Here is a 16245-nt window from a genome sequence, read left to right as displayed (position 1 = left end):
AGAGCTGGGAGAGCCATGTTAGTGAAAGTGGGATTCTTGACGTTTAAATTTTTTTCCCCTTTTTGGGTCACACTCAGCGATGCTCAGGGGTTACTCCTGGCTTTGCACTCAGGAATTACTCCTGGTGGTATTCAGGGGACCATATGGGGTGCTGGGACTCGAACCTGGGTCAGCCACGTGCAAGGCAAACAGCCCTACCCGCTGTGCTATCACTCCAGCCCCTAAATTTTTTTTAATTATTAATTTTAGACACCATGATTTACAATACTGTGAATGATCGGGTTTCATGCATATGAAGTACCAACACCACACCCTCTATAGAGTGTCTGTTCCATGGATTCAACTACACACCCAACCCCATACCCACCCCTTTTTGTCATCCTGAGCTCAGTTCTGTTGTCTTTGGTCATTTGTTTTCCCTTGCTTTTTTCCCCTCTTAATGGAATTTTGTTTTCTGACAAATATTGCTAAAATCTTACAGAGAGCACAGTGATGAAGTAAAGGTCTTTTGGTCCTAAGGATTTGGCAAATAGTTTCAGCTCTCCAGTGGTTTTATTTTTTATGGTGTTTGTGATTGTGTACCTTAATGGAAATTGTTTTAACCTTAAAAGCTTTTTATTTTGTAAGCAGGTATTAGAAGATAGTCTGAGTCATTCAGACTGGGATAGTGAGCCTGACCTGCTAAGTGACCTTAGCTGTCCTTCTTTTGCTGAAAGTGGATCCAAGTCTCAGCCTGATGGCGACTCTCAGCAGCCTTTTCCCACCATGAGAGCATCACAGGCAGGTAGGAATGAGACGCAGAATACCTGGAACTTTAAGAATGGAATTTTAATCTTAGTTTTAAGATTAAGAATATCTGAAAAATAGCGAGATCACGAAAATTGGTAGGATGCTTGTCACAAGGTAAGGTGGGAGAAGCAATAGGTCAGAGAAAAGAATACTGTGACAGTGGTGGAGGGAAAACATTCCTGTTATAGAGGCAGGCTGAGGGACAGGAGGAAATCTGGAGACAATGAAAGAAGGAAGTGGACACGGATGAGGAGATTGGTGCTGGAACCTTATATGCCTGAAATAATCATTAATAACCTTGTAAAGTTATAATTCATAGTGATTTAGTAAAAAAAATTTTTTTAAATAATAATTTCATCCAGGTCATGGATGTGGGTCAGGTCAGCGGTAGAGTATGTGCTTTGCATATATGCGACCCTGGGTTCAATCCCTAGCACCAGGATGGTGATGATGATGATGATGATACTTGTTATTTTGTAAAATTATTCATATTTTAAAGAAAGGACTTGGCTTACAAAAAAGAATGCCTCGCTCTTTGTAATTGTAAGAGGCCTAATTTTAAGATACGGAGAATGCCTCTTTGGATTCTTTGTTGTTTATCTTTTGTTGTCCTAAATCATTACTTGCTCTCTAAAAAAAGTGTTTCTTGATCTTCTAAGAGACGGCGGCCACCTGTTCAGGTTCGCTTGATGGTGTAGAATATTCACAGCGAAAAGAGAAGGGAATCATGAAGATGACTGTGCCGAAGACACTTGCTTTCTGCTACCTGTCATTGCTCTGGCAGAGAGAGACAATTACTCTCTCAGATCTTTTGAGGCAAGCTGATTATAATATTTTTACTGATTATTTGTGTGAACTAGGGAAACAACCCTTTAGTTATTTTGAATTTTTCTGGGGACTTTGGGCCACACCTGACTGTCTCAGGAGTTAGTCCTGACTCTGCAGTCAGAAATCATTCCTGGTGCTCGGGGATCATATTGGGTGCAGAAGATCAAACCCACAGGTCGGCTGTGTGCAAGGCAACACCCTACCCACCGTAATATAGCTCTGGATCCTGAATTTTACTAGGTTTTAATTGAAGAACAGTCTAGAAAGACTAGGTAGACTTAATTTTAACTCAAAAATACAATTCTCCCTGAGCTATTAATCTTTTTTTTTTTAAATTTATTTATTTATTGAATCACTGTGGGAAAGGTTACAAAGCTTTCAGGTTTAGGTCTCAGTCATGCAAATATCAAACACATTTCCCTTTACCACTACTTATTTTTTTACCATGAAGAACCCCAATAAGACCCCACCCCCCACCCCTCCCAGTCCCTGTGAGGCAGATGAATTCTAGTTAACACTCTATCTGCTTTGATTAGATTCATTGTTTCAATAAAAGATTCACCACTATTATTTAGAGTTTACCCCCCCCCCAAATCAGACATGCTGAAAAAACATTGTGAAGTGATTTGCTTTCTACAGCTGGGTTCAAGAATTAAATGTTGGTTTTGGATTTCTGCTGTTTTACTTATTGACCCTGGAAGTATTTCTACTGAAAGTCAGATAGTTAAGAAATTGGTTTCTGTGCTCTGGAGTCGTGGCCGTGCTGGAGAGCCGCTCGTGGGGGGCAACTGGTGGCCTCGGTAGGGCGTGAAGGGCGGACCAAAACGCCCCCCTTCCCATGAGGTTTTAGTCGCCCCCACACCCTCGGCTCATACCTGCTGTCCACAAGGCTCCCATGCGGCCGCCATCTTTCTTTCCAGGGAGGAAAGGGCGAATGGGGCAACACCCTTTCCTCTCCGGACAGACATGATGGCCTGGATTAATGCATAGTCCGTTCACTTTTCTGCTCCTAGCTGCTGGGTTCTGCATTAAGTCCTTGTGCTTCTGGGGCTGTGGCCGTGCTGGAGAGCCGCTCGTGGGGGGCAACTTGTGACCTCGGTAGGGCGTGAAGGACGGACCAGAACGCCCCCCCTTCTCATGAGGTTTTAGTCGCCCCCACACCCCTGGCTCATACCTGCTGTCCACAAGGCTCCACTTGCGGCTGCCATCTTTCTTTCCAGAGAGGAGAGGGCGAATGGGGCAACACCCTTTCCTCTCCGGACAGACATGATGGCCTGGATTAACGCATAGTCCGTTCACTTTTCTGCTCCAAGCTGCCGGGTTCTGCATTAAGTCCTTGTGCTTCTGGGTCCGTGGCTGTGCTGGAGAGCCGCTCGTGGGGGGCAACTGGTGACCTCGGTAGGGCGTGAAGGACGGACTGGAACGCCCCCCTTCCCATGAGGTTTTAGTTGCCCCCACACCCCCGGCTCATGCCTGCTGTCCACAAGGCTCCCATGCGGCCGCCATCCTTCTTTCCAGAAAAGAGAGGGCGAATGGGGCAACACCCTTTCCCCTCCGGGCAGACATGATGGCCTGGATTAACGCATAGTCCGTTCACTTTTCTGCTCCAAGCTGCTGGGTTCTGCATTAAGTCCTTGTGTTTCTGGGGCCGTGGCCATGCTGGAGAGCCGCTCGTGGGAGGCACCTGGTGACCTCGGTAGGGCGTGAAGGATGGACGGGAACGCCCCCCCTTCCCATGAGGTTTTAGTCGCCCCCACACCCCCGGCTCATACTTGCTGTCCACTAGGCTCCCATGCGGCCGCCATCTTTCTTTCCAGAGAGGAGAGGGCGACTGGGGCAACACCCTTTCCCCTACAGACAGACATGATGGCCTGGATTAACGCATAGTCCGTTCACTTTTCTGCTCCAAGCTGCCGGGTTCTGCATTAAGTCCCTGTGCTTCTGGGGCTGTGGCCGTGCTGGAGAGCCGCTCGCAGGGGGCAACTGGTGACCTCGGTAGGGCGTGAAGGACGGACTGGAACGCCCCCCTTCCCATGAGGTTTTAGTCGCCCCCACACCCCCGGCTCATACCTGCTGTCCACAAGGCTCCCATGTGGCCGCCACCTTTCTTTCCAGAGGGAGGAGGGCGGAAGGGACCAACACCCTTTCCCCTCCGGGCAGACATGATGGCCTGGATTAACGCATAGTCCTTTCACTTTTCTGCTCCAAGCTGCAGGGTTCTGCATTAAGTCCTTGTGTTTCTGGGGCTGTGGCCATGCTCCAAACTTAACTCTGATTTTCAGGGAGAAACGTTGGGTGGTTTACTTCCCATTGATCACTTTGTATATAGAGAGATGTCACGCGGCCGCTTATGCGGTTTTGAGGAAATGTCCTAGTTCCCGCATACTTGAGCTGTGCTTGTAGAGGCTTCTGGTCACCGGGGTTCCATCTGGGGGAGGCGGGATGCGGTACTTACCCCATCTGGGACTTCCCGATGATCTCGGCTCTTTTTGGAACCTGCTTTTTTCTTTTTCTCCGGGAGCTGTGGGTCCCGCCCTCCATGTGGCCCTTCTCTTCCGGCTGTATGCTGTCGCTATTAATCTTCTTAGTTTTTACTTTTACATGAGATGTTAGAAAATTAATTTTCTAAAGTGAGTAAAATTCTTTGAAGATGGTTAGAACCAGAAAGATCTCAACAGCTGGAGTACATGTAAAGTAAGTAAAGTAAAGTAAAGGCCCTCCCGTTGATCATCGATTTGCTCGAGCAGGCCCAGTAACGTCTCCATTGGAGACTTTCTTGTTACTGTGTTTGGCATATCGAATACGTCACAGGGAGCTTGCCAGGCTCTGCCATGCGGGCAAGATACTCTCGGTAGCTTGCCGGGCTCTCCGAGAGGAGTGGAGGAATCGAACTCGAATCGGCCATGCTGGCTGTGTGCAAGGCAAACGCCCTACCGCTGTGCTATCGCTCCAGCCCTGGAGTACATGATCTGGATTTAATCCCAGCAGTTCATAGACCCCTGAGCATTAAGCCAAGAGTACCACTGGGTATGACCCCCCAACAAGCAAACAGTTAAACAACAACAACAAGTTACATTTGAGTAATATTAAGAATTTTTTATTTCTAAAAGATAAGATGAACAGATAACTTTTTATATTGGCAAATGAATACTGGTATTTAACACAAAAGCACACATATGTGTTATAAACTAAAATTTAGGTTGTCTATGTTTATAAGGTAAAATTGAAAACAAAACTATTGGAAGAAACTGTTAAGTAGATAGTGTTTATATTTTTCAGGATAATCAACAGGATTTGGTTTTGTTTTGGGAGGTCACACCCAAGCAGTTGTCAGGGATCAATACTAGAGGGGCTCAGGGGACCGTAGGAGATGTCAGGGATCAAACCAGAGTCAACCACATGTAAGGCAATCACCACAGTACAATCTCTCCAGCCAAAGACAAGAAGCAGGCTTTGTTCTGTTTTTTAATGTAGGAGTAATGCTATTTATTCAGCCATTGCTTGAGCTGATTCAATTGGGTGCGAACTCCACATTACTTTTTCTTTACTCAGAATGCTTATTTTATATTATTATTAATTTTTAATCACCGTGAGATACTTACACAGCTTTCCTGTTTGAGTTTCAGTCATATAATGATCAATCACTCAACCCTCCACCAGTACACATCTTCCACTACCAAGGTCCCCAGTGTCCCCTTATCCCCTATTGATTCCCCCCTTCCCCCTACCTCTGTGGCAGACAATTTCTCCTATACTCTCTTTTGTATTGCTTGTTACAAATAGCATAAGATGTCATGAAGCCGCAAGAGTGACTGCGTACTCCTGGAATTCTAAAATTTTAGGTAATTAGGGTCTGGAGAAATCTCTGCAGTGAGCCGCAGGGTTCAGAGACTCCTTTTGTGTGTCTGGATCATGGCTGTTAAGGAGCTTAAGTAGTAGCTGGAGGCAGTTTGTGGGTGTGACCTCCAGGGTCCCTTGGGGATGGAGGATGAGAAGGACTGGCCCATCCTCTGTCTCTTGAGGTCTGAGTTTGCCATCACTGAACCCGCATATCTGCACTTCTCATTGGGTTCTGGAAGTTGGCATGCACCAGGGGTTTTAGGAGAAGAAGCAAGTTTTTACAGTTTATGAGTAAATTATGACATTGTATTTAAGAATTTCCCATTAAATAGAAATGTACCAAAATTGTTAATGTGCTTATTTCCCCCTTACTTCATATGTATTCTAAGTAATAATATTTGGGTTTAATCAGTGTGTAGTGTGGTTGGTTTTAAGAGAAGATGTAGAGCTCCTTCGTTTGAATCTTACCTCTGCCATTGGTATGTTATGTGACCTTGAGTAAGTTATTTAATTTCTCTCAGTCTCTATTTCCTCATTGGTAAACTGGGGCTAATAATAATATATACTGAATATGGGCTGGAGTGATAGCACAGCGGTAGGGCGTTCGCCTTACAAGCGGCCGACATGGCCGACCTGAGTTCGATTCCTCCGCCCCTCTCGGAGAGCCCGGCAAGCTACCGAGAGTATTCGATATGCCAGACACAGTAACAACAAAGTCTCCAATGGAGATGTTACTGGGCCTGCTCGAGCAAATCGACGATCAACGGGAGGGCCTTTACCTTTACTTTCAATAATTAGAGTACATAAAAAGCAGAACAATGTCTCACCCATAATAAGAACTTAATACTATTACTATTGTTTTTATTTTCTTCATCATCATCATCATCATTGGCTCTAGGCCCTTTGATTAAATAAAATGGCTCCCATAAATGATGATGGTGCCTTTGAATTTGGCCACATCAACTAAATAATAAGCCTTTTTTTTTTCCAGAAATGATTAACTCTGCTTGCAGATAGTTCATGATTCAGTGAACTTTACTATTAAGTTAAAGGCCTTGTCTGTATGTCCTCACTGGGTGATCTCATCCTTTCCCAAGGCTTTAATTACCTTCTATATGATGATGGCTCTCAAATTTGTATTTCCAGCCCAGACTTGTCTGCTCAGGGCCAGGCTCGTGTGTGTGTGTGTGTGTGTGTGTGTGTGTGTGTGTGTGTGTGTGTGTGTGTATCCATCCCTGCTGGACACCTCTTGGATGTCTTTGTAGTATCTCAAAATTAGCACGACCAGGAGGTTCATACTGTTTTCTCCTCAACCCAGCCTTCTCTAGTGTTTCCTGTGTAAACATGATGCATATTAATGCAGGCTATTCAGAAACCTAGGAATCATGCTCAACTCTTTCCTTTCTGTATATATACAGTTAGTCATTGTACCCTATCAGCTAATAACCAGAGTAACTCTCAAAACCATTTTCCTGCCATTCCTTTCTGCCTCTGTCCTCACTCGGATCACCTAGCAATTCCCTAACTAAGCCCTGTGCCTATGGTCTTGTGTCACTCATCCTCTTCTCTACTGATAACCAAAGGGGTCCACCACAATATCAATCTAACCACATCATAAATGCTGGGTCAAGGGGCTAGCCATCCTACCCAGGGTAGTCTTTAATAGAATTCTCCCAGAAATCTAACTAGATAAGAGAAAATAATATTTATCCCATTTGATTTTTAGAGAGAAGTAATTTATGTGGTTGGAGGGGCGGGAGTAAGATTCTGGGTCTTATCTGTTTCATGCCTATTCCTTTTCTCCCTCTCAACTCCCCCTTCTCTCTCTCTCCTCCCCTCCCCTTCCAAGGGGAATTCTAAAGAGTCTTCAAGGAGATTGGATCTAGCTAGCTGGAAGGTGTTCCTTTTGCTCTGTGGGACCTAAAGTTTGGGAATAGCGGAAGGGACTGGCCACTTGTTTTTCTCTGCTTTCTCAAAGAAAGAGCTCCAAGTGTGACCCCTGACATGCAGCATCAGCTACACCTGAGGACTTGTTAGAGATGTCAATTATTGGACGCATTCAAAACTTCTGAGTCAGAAACTCTGGGGGGAGGGCCTGGTAATCTCAGTTTTAATAAGCCCTCCAAAGGTGTCTTAGGAATGCTGAAGTTTAAAAACTACTGCCAAACTTGGGGAAAATTATTTAAAGAGCTTTGCCTTGAAAGAACTCTCTCTCCCTCTCTCTGTACATATATATATATATATATCCTTCATGCATATACATATATGTCCATATATGTATAAAAGGACATATGTATATGTATATGTCCTTTTTAACCCAGGTTCAATCCCTGACATCACATATGGTTCCCTGAACCCTATCAAAAGTGATCCCTGAGCACAAAGCCAAGAGTAAGTCGTGAGCACTGCTGGTATACTCAGGGTGTACACCTCATACCCCCCAAAAGAAATTTTTTTTAACAAGTTATAAATTCTGTATGTAAAATTTACTCTTTCATAAGTGTGTTATTCAGTGATTTCTAATATACTCACAAGGTTGTGCAAACCACACCACATTTCCTTCTGGAGTACCTTCTCTCTTCAGAAGGAAATGTCAGAGTTCGATAGATAATAAATCACTAAAAGAGCTCAGATTCAGGCAACAGTGAGGGTAATGGATTTCTCAGTAGACCTGGTGGAAGCAGAGAGCCCAAGTGGTCATTTGCTATCCTCAGGCAGAGATAGTGACTTGAAGTCAGATGATGATGGTAGAAATGGAATGATGTGAGCGGGCTCAGGGTATGTTTTGCAGATAGACATGATAGCTCCCTCCCCATGCAGGGCTTCTTAATTATCCTTATGAAGAACCAAATTATTATGTCTAACTTGTCACAGATTTAAATGTTTGTGGTTTGGGGCAACACCCAACTGTGCTCAGGACAACTCCTGACCCTGCACTCAGGGATCACTCCTGATGGAGTTTGGGGTACCCGGTGTACGAGGTGCCAGGAATTGAACTCAGATTGACCACATTCAAGACAAGTGCCTTACCACTGTACTATCTTTCAGACTCCAGATTTACATTTTTTTTTTCATTTTTATTAGTGAAACACCATGAGGTACAGTTGTATACTTAGAAATTTTTGTGTTTGGGTTTCAGTTATACAATGATCGGGTACCCATCCCTCCACCAGTGCCCATTTTCCACCACCACGGGTCCCAGTATCCCTCCCACCCCCCATTCCCCCCACCCCACCCTGCCTCTGTGACAGGGCATTCCCTTTTGTTCTCTCTCTCCTTTTGGGTGTTGTGGTCTGCAAAAGAGGTATTGAGTGGCAATCCAGATTTACATTTTTGAAAAATTCAATGAATATAAGTAGAGAGTTTTAGGAGACATAGTTAAAACAGTGGTCTCTTGTCGGGTGGAGTGTATCGGATACTTCCTGAATTGATCCAGAGAAGTACTCCTGGCAGGGCTCAGTAGATCAGCAAGGCAAGTGCCCTATGCGTTATACTATCATTCCATCCCTATTTTTCTGTTTTACTGCTATGTCCCTAAGTCTGTAGTAGGGGGTGGAAATATAATACTAAAGCTTCTGTTAAATGAGCATATGAGGTTTTTTTTGGCACTTAAAAAATCACCTAAGGGTGAGACATCATGATGGGGTCCTGAGCAAACAGGAGGGGCCTCTGGTTACTTATTCTTCCAGTCACAAACCTCTAGCATACACTGTCATATGTGTGGGAACAGACAGCTCTTCTACCAAGGAAAACAGGCTCAAGGAAAGCTCCATGAAAAAAGAGCCTTAAGAATGCAGAGCAGCTACTGAAGTGAGGCGAGAAGAGATAGGAGGAATGCCATGCCTGTGAGCCTGCTGGGAGAGCTGGTGAACGGATGCCCTGCTCAGACATATTTCATGTCTCTAGTCAGAGAAAATTCATGCTTTCTACACATGAGTGCAGGGAATAAGAGGTACTTTCAGGTGCATCACCCTTAAAAATATGTGGGAAATAAAATGAACCTAACAGACTCTTACCTAGTATTTGAAATAGCGTTTTCAGAAGTTTACTTTTCTAAATTCATACATACCTCTGATTAAAGTTCTTATTAACAATACAGATTTGTTGAAGAGGACCATATTCCTTACATAAATGCCTTTGAGCATTTTCCAGAAGAGATGAAATTGTATGGGCGTGACAAAGGAATCTTTGCTATAGAGGTAAGTTCTTTTCTCTTTGACTTTGTCATACTAATAAGGCACAGATAGCAGTGTGGTGATCCATATTCCTATTCTATGTCACATTTACACTGCAAATTACTTTCGTTGATACTGTTAGGCATTTTGTGGAAAGACTTTTAGGTAATTCCAATTAAAAAATATTATTTGCGGGGCTGGAGTGATAGCACATCGGGTAGGGCATTTGCCTTGTGTGCGGCCGACCCGGGTTCAATTCCCAGCATCCCATATGGTTCCCCGAGCACTGCCAGGAGTAACTCCTGAGTGCATGAGCCAGGACTAATCCCTGTGCAATGCCAGGTGTGATCCAAAAAGCAAAAAAGAAAAAAGAAAAAAATTATTTGCATACATAGCATAGAGCCAGAAAGATATGATGGTTGGTAGATAGGGGAGAACAGGTAAATAAATTTGCTGCATACAATGACACATAATGCCTGACGATATTATATTTTTGTTTTTGAGGGGAGAAGGGATCGTTAAGTTGATTCCTAGGTATTTGATGTTTTGGGACAGTATTTTAAATGGAGTTGTCTTTTTTATTTCTTCCTCCTCTAGTTGTTTGCATAGAAAATCTTGTGTATTGATTTAGTTTTGGTTTACCTTGCAGTACTGGTTTATTGTTTCTAAGAGGTTTTTTAGCAGTGTATTTGGATTTTCAATATATATATTATCTCATCTGGAGATAGTGATAGTTAACTTCTTTTCCACTTTGATTCCCTTTGATTCTTGTTCTTGCCTTTTGCCAGATCTCAGAGGGAAGGAAGGGTTTTGTTTCTTTTTTTTTTGTTTGTTTGTTTGTTTTTTTTGTTACTGAGTATGACACGGACTGTGGGTTTGTTGTAAACAGTTGTTCCAAACTTGAGGTATGTTCCTTCTATCCCTATTTTGATTTTTTTTTAATCATGAATGAGTGTTGAATCTTTTAAAAAGGTTTCTGTCCATCAGTTGATATGATCATAAGATTTTTTTTATCTTTTTGTTGCTGAGGTTACTGTCATTGTCACTCCCATTGTTCATCAATTTGCTTGAGCGGATCCAGTAATGTTTCCATTGTGACACTTGTTACTGTGTTTGGCATATGGAATACGTCACGGGGAGCTTTCCAGGCTTTGCCGTTCAGGGGAGATACTCTCGGTAGTTTGCCGGGCTCTCCGAGAGGGGTGGAGGAATCGAACTGATTTGCATAGATTGAACCATCCCCACACCCTGAGTATCCCACTTGATCATTCTACATGAAATGTTTGATATATTGTTGGTTTGGTTCATTAAGACTTTGTGGAGGATCTTTGCAGTGATATTCATTGGAGGTATCAATTTGTGATTTTCTGTTTTAGTATTAGGGTAATGTTGGCTTTGTGAAAGTTATTAGGAAGGATTCCCATTCCTTTGATATTTTGGAAGAGTTTGAAAATATAGGTAATAAGTCTTTTTTTGATGGTTTGGTACAACTCATTAGAACCCAGATGGATCCAGATTATTGTTGGGGAGATATTTAATTACTGTTTCAATATCCTTACTTGAGATTGTTTTGTTCAGGTTTTCTGCTTCCTCCTAATCAATCTTGGGAGGTTGATTATAGGTTCCAAAAAATGGTTAGAATCCATTTCTTCTAGGCTTTTCAGCTTAGAAGCATAGAGTTTTTCACAGTAACCATTTATAATCTTTTTCTTTTCAAAGTGTCCCCTTCATTCATTATTTCATTATTTTTCTCTTTTCTCCTTCTGATATTTTTTTGGGACATTAATTCCATATTAGAATCACATGACATTGTCCCACTGTTTTGTCTTGAATTGTTTCTGTGGTCATTCTTCAAATGTATCTATATTTGCTTAAGTGTTGCTAGTGTAGTTTTCATTTCAGAACTTATAATTTTTATATCTAGACATTTTATTTTAGTATTATTTTTTACATTTTTTATTATTTTAGACAATATCACTGTTGATATATTCCTTTGTTTTCTCGAGTATGTTCTGATACTATTTATAACAGATCGTTTTACATATTTATCTAATATCATTATCTCATTTCTGGATATATTTTCTACTGATCATTTTTTCTCCTGGTTATGTGTCATGTTTTCCTGATGCTTTGAATACCTCTAAGTTTTGATTGGATGCAGATATGAATTTTATGTTGTTGAATGCTGGATTTTTGTTCTGGAGTATAATTAGGAAGTATGGAGATAAATTTGACCCTTTTTTTTCTTTTGGTGGTGGTGGTAGGGGAGTTGGGTCATACCAAGCAGTGCTCAGGACTTACTCCTGGCTCTGCACTCAGGAGTCAGTCCTGCTGGGTCCTGGGGGGACCATACGGGATGCTAGGGGTTGAACCTGTATTGGCCACTTGCAAGGCAAGCATTGTAACCACTGTACTGTCACTCAGTTTGGTCCTTTACAGGCCTATTTTTGACCTTTTTGAAATAGGTCCTAAACCTAATTATAATATAATTATAATATCTTGGTCCCACCAGCTACTAATGCCTTTCCAAGACTCAGCACATGCCCCCAGTTACTCAGTCTCTCCATCTGTCCATTCTGACTTGAGATCTTCTGAGTAAGATATGGAACTTTTTTGGATTCACTGGAGGCTAAATCTATGTCTTGTCACCCAACAACACCTCCACCCCCCCCCCCCCCCGCCTCACTCCCCCACCCTCCACACACACATTATGTCTAGTTTCTCTCAGACTTGAGCAGATTGTTACTCAGACTTGAGCAGATTGTTACTCAGGCAGGATACCTTTGTAAATGCCTGGAGTTCTCTCAGTTCCTGCTGGTTCTCTGCCTGAAAATTATATAATCATCTGAGCTTCCAGGAACTCCAATCTCTCTCATCGACTCGGCAAGACCACTAAGCTGTTTCTCTCCCTGCTACCTGCACAACCACTTGGAAACTGCCCTAGGCACTGAACTGGTGCTCCAGGTTTCTCTTTCAAGGGTTAGAGTCCTGTGCTTTCTGTTGTCAGATGTCTGAAATGGTTCTTTCTTTCTTTCTTCCCCCAGTTCTTTGATTACTTATTGTGAGACTGTAAGTATCAATACCTTAAACCTTTTTTAGTTGAGTGCTTCTTCCTAAATAATTCTGTTTCAAATGCCTAAATGTATCTGATTGTTAATAAATGCCTTGAATTTAAATAATAGGGTTTATACTACTATCGGCACAAATCAAATCTTTGTCTTAATATTTTCTCCCAAGTAGACCATGTTTTTGGAGAGTCATGGATATAGGATTTTATTTACAAAAGATATTTTTCATAGTAATTATCTCTTTTGTTGACTGTTTCCTAACAGTCAACTGTTAATCTAAACAGTTTTTTTTTCTTTTTGTTGACTGTTAATCTAAATAAGGATTGGGGTAAAATAGAAGAGTAATTTTGTATAGAAATTATGTGCACAATAATAAATTACATCTTGGTACAAAAGCATTGCCCTTTGACTTTTTCATATGCAGAACTCTTTAAAAATATTTTTTGTGGGGCTGGAGCGATAGCACAGCGGGGAGGGCATTTCGCCGACCTGGGTTCGATTCCCAGCATCCCATATGGTCCCCTGAGCACTACCAGGAGTAACTCCTGAGTGCAGAGCTAGGAGTTACCCTGGTGCACCGCCGGGTGTAACCCAAAAAGTGAAAAAGGAAAATTTGTGGGGGGCTGCAGAAACAGTACAGCAGGTAAGACACTTGCCTTGCACATGGCCAACCTGGCCTTGATCCCTGGCACCCCATATGGTCCCCCAGTGCATCATGAGGAGTGATCCCTGAGCAGAGAGCCAGGAGTAGCCTGAAGCACAATTCAAGTGTGGCCCCCCCAAAAAAGCAAGTTAGTGATGATCACATTTTAGGATGCTAGTTACTTCTGTGGGGATGGAGGAAGAGGGAGATAACAAGGGTAGGGAAGGAGTACACTTGTCAGAACAAAAATTTTGTGATGTGGGACTGGAGTGATAGCACAGCGGGTAGGGAGGGCATTTGCCTTGCACGCGGCCAACCCGGGTTCGATCCCCAGCATCCCATATGGTCCCCTGAGCACCACCAGGAGTAATTCCTGAGTGCAGAGACAGGACTAACCCCTGAGCATCACCAGGTGTGACCCAAAAAAAAGCAATAAATAAATAAATCTTATTTAAAAAAATTTGTTTTGTGATGTGTCAGGTTCATGGTTATTTATTTTATTATCATTCTTCATGGTTTACAGTTACAGAAAAGAAATATTTTTGTTCATTTCAATTTTAAAGGTAGAGCCAGAGATAGAGAATAGTAGGTAAGGTGCTTGCCTTGCACGCTGCCAACACAGGTTCTATCCGTGTGTACGTGGCACTACATATGGTCACCTGAACACTGCCAGAAGTGACACCTGAGCACAGAACTAGATGCCCCGAGCACAGCCTGGTGTGGTCCAGACCCCCTATATGTGTATGTATGTATGTATATATATATATATATATATGTAAACATATATACATATACATATATATGGGCTGGAGCGATAGCACAGCGGGTAGGGCGTTCGCCTTACACGCGGCCAACATGGCCGACCCAAGTTCGATTCCTCCGCCCCTCTCGGAGAGCCCGGCAAGCTACCGAGAGTATTCGATATGCCAGACACAGTAACAACAAAGTCTCCAATGGAGGCGTTACTGGGCCCGCTCGAGCAAATCGACGATCAACGGGAGGGCCTTTACCTTACCTTTACCTTTAAACATATATACATATACATTTCAAAGAAGCTCAAGAGTGTTATCCAAATAGAATTTCTAAAGCAGAACAGTAAAAGGTTATAGGAGATACCTGGGTTTCTTTGTGTGTATCTTTCATCCCCAGCTAAGGGTGTGTTGGTATCAACATAGGAAGAACCAATGTGTGAGATAATCTTATCTCATTTGTTCTGGCCACTGATATACTGAAATCATCGTGAATTACTCCAGTTAGAAAATGTTTGTGTTAGTTTACATTAATGACCCCAGCATGTTCAACGCTCCTTATACCCCCTTGTTTCTGCTTCCCAGGTGAATGGGGTCTCGGTTTTATGCTAACATAAATGCAAACAATGACAAAGGCAGATCTCCAGGTTACACTTCCAAATAGAAAGTATTTGGGAATTATCTGTTCTTCAAAGTACTAGCTTTTAATTTTTTTGAGTAAGGATATATGAAATTGGAACATAGCTGTTAACCAATCGGCAGTTTTGTCAGACAGATCTTAATGAGGAAGACTGCAAAAGGCTTTTCCCAGCTCTGATCCTGAGGCCAAAACCAATTACTGTCTCCTGTTTGGTTGGCAAGACCTCATTGGTCATCAATTCGTAAATGTGTGTTTGTTCATAAGCTTTGTCTTTGTCTGTGCAGGCTGACAACATGTTTCAAAAATGCTGTAAGCCCCAGAACCAAGACTTTTATTTCATATAATGTGGTCACCACAGACTTACATAACTCTCGACTTTGAACATAAAAAAATTTTTTTTTGTTATTACATGGCAGATTTAGAACCATTAAGATAATTCCAGCAGACTAAAATTGCAAGGCAAACTTTTCTGTGAATCATAATATGCTTGGAATTCATTTGATCCTTCATAAATAATATATAACAGTGCTTTGACATAAATTCTAACATTAATTTTATTCCTTCTTAATTTTCCTTTGTTATAGAAGGTCCTATTTCAAGTTTGGATTAGCAGGTGCATGTGCGGCATTAGCTATTTCTCAGTTGAATCTTTGCTTCAGAATCAGAATAAGGGTGAGGCACTGTATTCTTTTTTCTTTTTTTTTTTTAATAGCGAAGCAGGAAGTTCACCTCTGACAGGGTATTGTAATCAGGTTTATCACAAGCGCCTGCTGTTGTGTAACAGAAACTCTAGCTTGTCCTTACCTGTCTTAAGACATTGCTTCATGAAGGAAAATAAACTCACTGGAATATTTGTGAAATTCAATAAAATGCTTTCCCAAGCACTCTGTTTTAAATGCATGCTAGAACACTTTATTACAGTTAAGTGGATTTTAAGAAACATTTTAACCTTGTGGTATCTTACCACTGTAACAAATGACTCTGGATGACTTTAGAAGCCCAGTGTGCCCCGGTCATTATACTTTTTAGACATGTTTTCAGCCACATCTAGTAATAGTCCCCATTTCCTCCTTGTTCTCATCCACCCACCCCCCCTTTTTTCTGAAGGTCTGGGATGCCTTCAAATGACTGTTTATTTAATTGACAGGCAGCTTTTCTTCATTGTGTGCCTTGCCTGTGCTCACAAAAGTGCATTCACTATTCCGTAGTATGTTGAAACTTTTAAATGGAAACGGCTTTTCATTAACAAAGGAAGCATTTTCTTCGCCTTCCCATGTCTTAACTTTCCCCTTCCCCGCTAAGTCTTGGCTTCTTCAGCAGCTGTGCCTCCACCAGAAATGACAAAAGGTGCAATTGTTCTAGAAGATGGTGATGAAGATAATGGCACTAGGGGTTGTGTGTGGGGGCTGCTGGGGACTGTTTTTTCTCCTTTTGTTTTTGTTATTTCAGAAAATTGCACACACCTTAAATACCAAGAGGGGGAAAGAATGAGCTCTAAAGACCCATAAACCTT

General features: G+C 42.2%; 1 protein-coding gene across 3 annotated transcripts in view; it reads left to right on the top strand.

Moving 5' to 3' along the window:
• The window catches only part of TAF1B (TATA-box binding protein associated factor, RNA polymerase I subunit B), a 61505-nt gene that overhangs the window by 14127 nt on the left and 31133 nt on the right, over positions 1–16245 (top strand). The window contains exons 6-8 of one of the 3 annotated variants that reach the window (XM_056124837.1): positions 631–784; positions 1449–1605; positions 9557–9656. In XM_056124837.1, the coding sequence (XP_055980812.1) occupies positions 631–784; positions 1449–1605; positions 9557–9656 (411 nt within the window). Of the gene's footprint in view, positions 1–627; positions 785–1448; positions 1606–9556; positions 9657–16245 lie in introns of all 3 variants that reach the window. The other 2 variants (XM_056124829.1, XM_056124843.1) reach the window with 2 other exon arrangements.

The sequence above is a fragment of the Sorex fumeus genome, unplaced genomic scaffold, assembly GCF_029834395.1.
Source record: "Sorex fumeus unplaced genomic scaffold, SorFum_2.1 ptg000006l, whole genome shotgun sequence".
Lineage (NCBI taxonomy): Eukaryota > Metazoa > Chordata > Mammalia > Eulipotyphla > Soricidae > Sorex > Sorex fumeus.
The sequence above is the reverse complement of the archived record's forward strand: the minus strand, read 5'-3'. Positions and strand labels throughout refer to the sequence as shown.